Source organism: Hemicordylus capensis, chromosome 14 (genome assembly GCF_027244095.1).
Source record: "Hemicordylus capensis ecotype Gifberg chromosome 14, rHemCap1.1.pri, whole genome shotgun sequence".
Taxonomy (NCBI): domain Eukaryota; kingdom Metazoa; phylum Chordata; class Lepidosauria; order Squamata; family Cordylidae; genus Hemicordylus; species Hemicordylus capensis.
The window spans coordinates 10847252-10855884 of record NC_069670.1 but is presented as its reverse complement, the minus strand read 5'-3'; the positions used below and the strand labels follow the sequence as shown (position 1 = coordinate 10855884).

Genomic DNA, 8633 nt, shown 5'->3' with positions numbered 1-8633 from the left:
GCAGGCCTGGCCCTAGCACCAGGCTGCTCTGCTTGGCACAGGGCAGGGCCTCCGGGGGCAAATGGCCTGCCTGGCCCCCATGAACTCTCCGCCAGAGAGGCTGGGCATGCAGATGGCATGCAGAGCGTTGGGTGGCGGGCATTTCTTTTGTCGGTGTGGGTTAGCGTCCCTCCTTGGTAGAGCAGCATGGTGGGGACTGTTTTGCTCCTCCACTCAGTCTCTCTGTGGTTAATCCTGGAGGTCCGTACGGCCCGGTCTGCTCCACCTCACCCTCCACTGTTGGTTGCAGCGATGATGGGTTTTTAAGCAGCCCTTGAAAAGTGAGCCCCAAATGAAAGGCGAGGCAGGAAACCGAGTGGCCCTGGGGGTGTGGGGGTGTGTGTGGCTGGGGGGGCCTCTCCCTCCCTGGCTTGCTCCCCCCCCCCCGCCCGTGGCCTTTGGAGAAGGGCTGTGCCTGCCTTTCTTCCCCAGCGGGGCAGCCCCCATTTGAGCCGTGCCCGGGGGAGGAAGAGGCGGCATATTCTGGCCAGGGCTGGCTCCCTCCCCCTCGGCCCTTGGCTGTGGCCAGCAGGCATCAATGCTCGCTCTGTGGAGCAGAACCATGTGGCGGGCGGAGGGAGGATGTGTGGGAAGGCAGTGGGGAGGTGGCCGGGGTGTGTATGTGTGTGGGGGGGGAGGCTCCGGGCTTCCTGAGGGGGTGGCAGGAGGAGAGGCCGCCGTGGGTGGTGGCCAGCTCTTGACTCAGGGCCTGCTGGCAGCGGTGTGGTGCCAGGTAGGAAGGAAGGCCACAGAGGAGGGGGCCCCCGGCCTGCCTCTGAGTACAGCGGCTTCCCAAGGAGCCGGCGGGACTTCTCCTCCGGATCCCTGCCCGGCAGAGCTGCAGGGAGGGCGGCCGGAGCCCCTTCCGTCTGGAGAGCTGGGTCCCTCCCTGGCTGGCAGCCTTCTCCTCCCAAGAGTCAGCAGACTAGAGAGCAGCAGCAGCAGCAGCAGCAGCAGCAGAAGGGCCCTACTCCCGGGAGCCCCCCCTCCGACCACCTCGTCTGGCTTTCAGGGGGCCCCTGCTGCCCGCCATGACCCCCCGGCCAGCCGTGCTCTTCTTCCTGCTCCTGCTGGCGGCGTGCCCCCCGGCCCTGGGCCCCCCCAGTGGCGTGGCGGCCGTGGCGGCCCTGTCCACTTGCCAGAGCCTGGACCTGGAGGTGGCCCGGGCCCGGCGGGTCCAGGCTGTGCGGGGCCAAATCCTCAGCAAGCTGCAGCTGTTGACGCCACCCGAGGAGGAGGGAGGGGCGCCCGGCCAGCCGCCCCCCGAAGTGATGCTGCTCTACAACAGCACCCGCGAGCTGGCCCAGGAGAGGGCGGCCTGCGGGGGGCGCGGCGGCGGAGGCAGCAGCGAGGAAGAGGAGTACTACGCCAAGGAAGTCCGGCGGGTGGACCTCTTGCCCCCTGGGCAGGCCGACAGTAAGGAGGGGGGCGAAAGAAAGGGGGCAGGGAGGAGGCAGGGCACAGCAGCCGGGGGGGGGGCAGGAGCGCCAAGGGCCGTCTGCTCTGGCCACAGCACGGAGCATCCATGTTCGATGGCAGTCTACCAGGTGTGCTGCGGACAGAGCATGCAGGAGAGCAGCCTTCTTCATGGCCTGCGTGGGAGCTCCCCAGGGGTATCTGGCCGCCAGCTGGCTGCAGCTCAGGGGCAGAGCACCCACCTTGCACGCGGAAGGCCCCAGGTTTCATTTTCAGCATCTCCTGATAGGGCTGGGAAAGGTCTCCAGGCAGCGCAGACCCATCGGGAACCCTGGCGAGCCGCTGCCGGTCAGAGTGGACAGTACTGAGCGAGATGGAGTGAGGGTCAGACTCAGTAGGCAGCTTTGCAGGTTTCTGGTGGGACGTGGGGTGCTGCTGGACAGGACCCAGAAGGGATCTCCTCAGAAGGCAGAAACGACAAGGAAAGGAATCCGTGGTCCCTGGGTGCTGGACTGAGCTGCGGAGGGGCTGCTTGGCCTTCGCTGACCTTGGTCGTGGTGGCAGCTCTTTGCGGAGGGAGGCTGTTAGTTCCTACATTTCCACGGCAAGGGGCCACGTGTCAGGCCACGCTGTTAGGAAAGCAGGGAGCTGCCATCTACTGAATCAGGCCCTTGGTCCACCTAGCTCAGCACTGTCTGCACAGACTGGCAGCGGCCTCTCCGAGGCTACAGGCAGGAGTCTCAGCCAGATGCTGCTGCATTCAAGCAGCCCGGTGCTCTTCCCAGAGCGGCTCCATCACCCCCTGAGGGGAAGATCTCCCAGTGCTCTCAGGTGTAGTCTCCCCTTCAGATGCAAACCAGGCCAGACCCTGCTGCTTAGAGTACTAAGCAGCGACAGCCTTGACTGGAGGGAGTCTTAAAACCTAAGCGATGGGCTGGGGGGGGGGGACCTTCAGACGTTTTCTTTGCTGCATGCTTCAGAATAAGATGTCCCAGTTAAGAAAACGAAATGCATGGGGAGTCAGAAGCCAGCCCCTGAGGGCGAGATGGAAAGACACCTGTTTGGTGACTGGAGAGGGAGCCCGGGTTGGAATGACCCTACTACGCCTGCCCTGCCTGGGAACCGAGGGAGCTGCCTTCTCCTGCCGAGTCAGGCCCTGGGTCCCTCTCGCTCAGGACTGCCTGCACGGGCTGGCAGCAGCGGCTGCCCAGGCAGGGGGGCGGTTTTCCTCCCGCCGCCTCTCCCTTCTCCCCTCTCTGCAGACGACATCCTCGCCGCCGCCACCCCGCCAACAAGCAGCTTCTTCCGCCTCCTGCGCTTTGACCTCTCCGGAGCCGAGGCCAACCTCAGCCGCCTGGTGCAGGCCGAGCTGCGCGTCTTCCGCGTCCCCAACCCGCGGGCGCGAGCCGCCGAGCAGCGCGTGGAGCTGCATCAGGTCAGGGGCGCCGTTTTCCCACCCCCGGGGGGGATTGACCTCTCCGCCCCTTCGCGGCCTCCTCCCTGCCTCGCACTCGCTGGGACCCCATTGCCTGCCCCGCAGCATCCTTGGATTCCCAGGGTTCTCCAGCCTGGCTCCCCGGAGGGGCTTGGACTACATATCCCACCATCCCTGAAGGCCGTTGTGGCTGGGAAGGAGGAGGAGGAGGGTGATTGGTAGCAGGAGCCTTCGTCCAACCACCTCTGGGGACCCAACGTTGAGAACCCTTAGTGGGGGTTTTTTTGGGTTTTTTTTTTAAAGTTTTAGGAATAACTTTTAATTGGAAACTTCTAAAACTTGTAATTTTAAACATGGTTTTAGCTTGGTCTTTTAACTGCTTTGATTTTTTTTTTTTTAACCCCTGCTGACTGGGCAAAGAGGCACCTTTTTAACGTGGTGATGCTCTATTGAGCAGGGGGAGAGTAACTGGCCCGATCCGTCCCCAGCACAGCATCCCTCCAGTGACTGTTGCTGGTGTGTCTATCTGATGTTTCTTTTTAGAAAGGGCAGGGAGCCATCTTGTTTGTTTGTTTGTTATTTCTCTCTGTAAAAACTTGGAAACTTTGGAAACTTGTGTTGAAAAGCAGTGTATAAATATTTGTTGTTGTTAGTTAATGTTTATTTCATCTTGTATCTGTTTTATTAATGTTGTGAGCCGAGCTGTAGTGTGCTGGAGGGGCGGGGTACAAATATTATAAACTAGCTTTAAGTACCTGGCATTGCTCAGGCTTATGATGCAAGGATCTCTTCATTATTGTGCCCATATCCATTTTGTGGATCTACCTGTTGTATATCCGTCTGTCTGTGCAAAGTGGTTGTTGAGGTTCCTGGGTACCCAGTGTTACCCGTAGGGTCCTAGGCAATCACTGTGCCAAGTTTGGGCCCGATAGCTCAAAGGGTGTGGGAATGTTGAGGGGACAGACAGACAAACAGACATTCAATTTGAGCGTGACTGTAACAACTTTCTCCAAATTTTGCACTTCTCACAGATAGTCCGGGCACGGGAGCCCTCAGCGCCAACCCAGCGTTATGTGGAGAGCCGGATGCTGCACCCGACTGATCGGGCTGAGTGGGTGTCATTTGATGTCACTGATACTGTCAGCCAGTGGCTGGATAAAAGAGGTGAGCTGAGCCCCCTTCTCCTCTCAAACCTATTTGTATTGAGTGAAGAACTCTCCTCTGGAAAAGTTTTTAAAGAAATGTTTATTTTGTTTTGGACACACACACCCCCAATTTTAAGGTGGCAGCATCTTTTTGCTTCTTGTCTGCCTGCCCAAAGCTGGGATTCTTCCTTTTCCCTCCCCAGAGAAAAACCTGGGCCTGAAGCTGGGGGTGTCCTGCCCTTGCTGTAGTTACGTCCCAGCAGGAAACACGATCAACCCCAACCACAGCGAGGAGCTGGAGGTTCGCTTTGCAGGTATGCTTGCAGGTGGAGACCCCGGGGGGGGTGTGTTAGGGGGCTGAAACTTCCCAGTAACTTCCTAGTAGCCATCTAATGGCACAGCGGGGAAGTAACTTGTCTAGGGAGCAAGAGAGGTTGCTGGTCCGAATCCCCGCTGGTGTGTTTCCCGGACTATGAGAAACACCATAGAGGAGAGGAGAGCTAGTCTGGTGGTAGCCAGCATGGCTTGTCCCCTTAGCTAAGCAGGGTCCACCCTGGTTGCATATGAATGGGACACTAGAAGTATGAGCACTGGAAGAGATTCCCCTCGTGGGATGAAGCCACTCTGGGAAGAGCAGAAGAAGGAAGTTATAAGTTTATTTGGTCATTGACCAGTAAAAAGCAGAAGAAGGTTCCAGGTTTCCTCCCTGTCTTCTCCAAGAGAGGGCTGAGAGAGACTCCTGCCTGCAACCTTGGAGAAGCCGCTGCCAGTCTGTGTAGACAATCCTGAGCTAGATGGACCAAGGGTCTGACTCAGTATGTGGCAGCTTCCTCTGTGCCTATGATACCTCTGTCGGGCAGCAGCAGTGATATAGGAAGGTGCTGAAAGGCATCATCTCACACTGTGCGGGAGGTGGCAACGGCCAACCCCTCCTGGATTCTACCCAAAGCAAACCACAGGGCTCTGTGGTTGCCAGGAGTCGGCACCGACTCGACGGCACAACCTGACCTTTTCCTTTTGCCACTTCCTTCCCACCCAGGTCTAGATGACGATCTCATCAAAGAGGCCTGGAAGGGGCGGGCACGGCCCCCGGACCTCAGCGGCAAAGCGCCCCACCTGATCCTGACGCTGCTGCCCCCACACCGCCTGGAGTCCTCTCCGAAGGGCCGGCGCCGTCGGGCGGCCAACACCCCCAGCTGCGCCAGGTGAGAGAGACCACCCTTGTTCACCGACACACACACACACACACACCCCGCAGAACAGCGGCGCCTGGGTCCTGCCTGGGTCGGTCACGCCTTCCGCTCAGCAGGTGGGGGAGCCCAGAAGGCTTTAAAAGGGGAGGGGAGCCTGCTTTGGTCTGGCCCAGCCGGCGAGATCTCCTGCTGTCCTGGTTGCATCTGACCTGAAAATTCTCCCAGCCAGAGTTTAGCAAAAACCAAAATGTGCTGAAGGGGTTTGCGGGCAAAACAGGGGTGGGGCGGGGATTTTGAAGCAGGGAGATATTCTTGCCAAGTTGAGGAGAGGAGAGCTGGTCTGGGGGGAGCCAGCCTGGCTTGTCCCCTTTGCTAAGCAGGGTCTGCCCTGGTTGCATAGGAATGGGAGACTAGAAGTGGGAGCAGCACTGCCAGAGATTCCCCTCAGGGGAGGGAGCCAGTCTGGGAAGAGCATCTAGGTTCCCAGTTCCCTCCCTGGCAGCATCTCCAAGAGAGGGCTGAGAGAGAGATTCCTGCCTGCACGCTTGGAGAAGCCGCTGCCAGTCTGGGTAGACAATCCTAAGCTAGACGGACTAAGGTATATGGCAGCTTCCTATGTTCCTAAGTTTCAAGGGTGACCCCCCTCCCCAACACCAAACGACCCCCCATTTCACCCCTGCAAACGGGCCTGTTTGGATTGATTGTCATGCTGTAATATCATTCCGAGGGGATTTCTTTGGGCGTGGGGGAATAGCAGCTGTAGGAGGGCTGAGAAATCTCCTAGAGTGTCTCAGGCCCACCCAAGCCATCACCAAAGACCAGACCCCCGGGCTTGCTGCTTGAGAAAACGGGAGGGAAACACGAGCAGCCTTATTCTGACCAGCTCTGCCTTGGTCGTGTTTAATACCAGCCACGGCCGTATCTTGTGGCTGTGAGTTCCGCAGGTTAATGGAGTGTGCGTCTGCCCCTGTATGCTTCCCCACCCCCTGCAGGAGTACAGACCAGGGCTGCTGCCTCCACACCTTGTACATCGACTTCCGCAAGGATCTGAAATGGAAATGGATCCACAAGCCGAAAGGTTACAAGGCCAATTTCTGCGCCGGAAGCTGCCGCTATGTTTGGAGTACGGACACGCAGTACAACGTGGTGAGTGTCTACTGCGTGTCACCCACAGGCGGGGGGGATGTGGTCCCTGTAACTCAGGGGCAGACCATACGCTTTGCATGCAGAGGAGTCCCAGATGTTGTTGACTACAACTCCCATAATCCCCATGAAAAAGCCGTTGCAGCTGGGGATTCTGGGAGTTGTAGTCAGCAACATCTGGGAATCTCTGTTAGGAGACAGCAGTTTTTTTGGGGGGAAGGCGCCATCGTTCAGTGGGAGAGCCCCTCTGCTTAGCATGCAGAAAGCCCCGGAGTCATTTCCTGGCGGCATCTCCAGGTAGGGCTGAGAGAGCCTCCTGCCTGAAACCTGGGAGAGCCACTGCCAGTCAGTGTGCAGGAACGGAGGAAGCTGCCTTCTGCCGAGTCAGGCCCTGGGTCCCTCTAGCACAGTATTGCCTGCACAGACTGGCAGTGGCTTCTCCAAGGCTGCAGGCAGGAATCTCTCCCAGCCCCATCTTGGAGATGCTGCCAGGGAGGGGACCGGGAACCTTCTGCCTGCAAGTAGGCAGGGGCTCTTCCCCGAGCGGCCCCCTCCCCTCAGGATGCTCAGAGATGTAGTCTCCCATCCAAATGCAAACCAAATGCAAGCCAACCTCTGCACCTAGGAAGCAGCCCCCGTCTTTCAGGAGGGGGAGAGGCAGCATCCGGGAGCCTCCTTCCCAGCAGCCTCTCTGCTCTGCCTCCCCACAGGTCCTCCCCTTGTTCAACAAGCTGAACCCGGAGGCCTCGGCGGCCCCTTGTTGCGTCCCCCACGAGCTGGACCCCCTCACCATCCTCTACTATGTCGGCCGGTCGCCCAAAGTGCAGCAGCTCAGCAACATGGTCGTGAAATCCTGCCGTTGCCGCTGAGGGCGGGCCTGCCCCACGGACGCTGGGTGGGCTGGAACAGTGGGGGGTCAATATCCTGAAGTGGGGGGCCCCCGCCTCTCCCAGGGCCGCTGGAAAAGGCCCCATGCTCTGAAAATGTTGCACCCACACCAGCACGAGGCCCCGCCCTTTATTCTAGCCCCACCCACTGGCGTGAGGCCCCTCCTCCTGCCGAGGCTCCACCCACCACTGAGAGACACGCCCGCCCCCTCTGGTTTCCTCCGTTCATTCACAGAGGTCCACCCAAGATACTTTTGAGCGTGACAGGCAGAATCTCGGCTCGCTGGGATTTGGTTCCCCTTCACCCAGCCTTGGGAGTCGGGACTCCGTCTCTGAAGGACGATGCACACTCAGCCCCAAATCTGCTTGCCTGCCTCCTCGAGCGCCTCTCAGCACATGCTCAGAGGAGCCCTCTCCGTTGTGATTCTGTCAGACATCCCGCCCTCATTCGGGGCACAGAAGAGACCCGTCTGGGGGCCGCTCTGAGCCCGTCGCCAGTTTCTTGGGAGGAAACCCCACCACAGCAGGCCCCGGGATCTCGCCCCCAGCCAGGCAAGCAGAGGCCTCCCAAAGGGCTTGGCACGGGGGCCATGAGTGCAAACAGTGGGGCAGGCGCAGAGGCGGCCGGCTGGGGGACAAAGGAGCCCTTGACAGGGAGGGGGGAGAAAGCCGGCTGGGGGCTGAAGTGTCCAGTGCAGAGAGGAGGGAGAGATAGGAAGGCAGGCAGACCGGAGAGGCTGGAGGCCCCAGCTGGGCTCCTGGTAAATATTTGAGAGCGGAGCTCTGTGGTTTGGGCGCGGAGGGCAAACATGCCAGGCCTGGAGAGGCGGCCAAGGACGGCCCACTGCCCCCCCCCACCCACCGGCTGCAGAACCCCCCAGTCTAAGAAGTTCCAGGACAGGCCACAGATTTGGGGAGAAGGAAGGGGTGGGGGCGTTTCTCTTTGAATGGCCAAGTTGGGCTGGGAAGGAAGCCAATCAGTGGTGTTGGGCCAGTCCATTAAAGGATCTGCTTGCGCAGTGCGGCGGCCTCGTCCTTCCAGGCTCCTCTGGGAAGGTGTCCGGTCCGCGCGGTGGGTCGCAGCAACGTCCCCTCCAAGGGTGGCCTGCTGGGTGGCTGAGGGTGCTGGGCCAGAAACACAAGCCGCCCCCAGGCAGAGAGAACGAGCTGTGTGTTCTTGGGAGCCGGGCCTCAAGACCACCAGCCCCAGGAGGCACTGTGACTGCGAGTGGGCACACAGCACCAGGAGCCCATACCAGCGCTGGGCACAGCTCCCTTGGCCAAGGAGGATCCCAGCTGGAACCCAGTGCAGAGTGTGTGGGGGGGCACGTACCCTGAGGCCGGTGTTGGGTCCAGCAGCCAGGTGACCCCTCTG

At 60.0% G+C, this 8633-nt stretch overlaps 1 protein-coding gene across 2 annotated transcripts; it reads left to right on the top strand.

Annotated features, from left to right (window-relative positions):
• The first annotated feature begins 809 nt into the window (after positions 1-809).
• LOC128336909 (transforming growth factor beta-2 proprotein-like) lies at positions 810-8278 on the top strand. Of its 2 annotated transcripts, none has more exons than XM_053277205.1 (7): positions 810-1455; positions 2718-2890; positions 3922-4054; positions 4239-4349; positions 5075-5240; positions 6221-6374; positions 7082-8278. In XM_053277205.1, the coding sequence occupies exons 1-7, from the start codon at positions 1071-1073 to the stop codon at positions 7238-7240; spliced, it is 1281 nt and encodes a 426-aa protein (XP_053133180.1). In that variant the 5' UTR covers positions 810-1070; the 3' UTR covers positions 7241-8278. The 2 variants fall into 2 exon arrangements, with proteins under 2 accessions (XP_053133180.1, XP_053133179.1); XM_053277204.1 differs by having other exon boundaries at positions 4173-4349.
• Positions 8279-8633: the final 355 nt, after the last annotated feature.

Bases quoted from the DNA above. Each gene is read 5' to 3' on its own strand.
- LOC128336909 (XM_053277204.1), top strand. From the start codon at position 1,071: ATGACCCCCCGGCCAGCCGTGCTCTTCTTCCTGCTCCTGCTGGCGGCG. The intron at 1,456-2,717 runs GTAAGGAGGGGG...CCCTCTCTGCAG, and splicing joins GCCCCCTGGGCAGGCCGACA to ACGACATCCTCGCCGCCGCC. The intron at 6,375-7,081 runs GTGAGTGTCTAC...GCCTCCCCACAG, and splicing joins CGGACACGCAGTACAACGTG to GTCCTCCCCTTGTTCAACAA.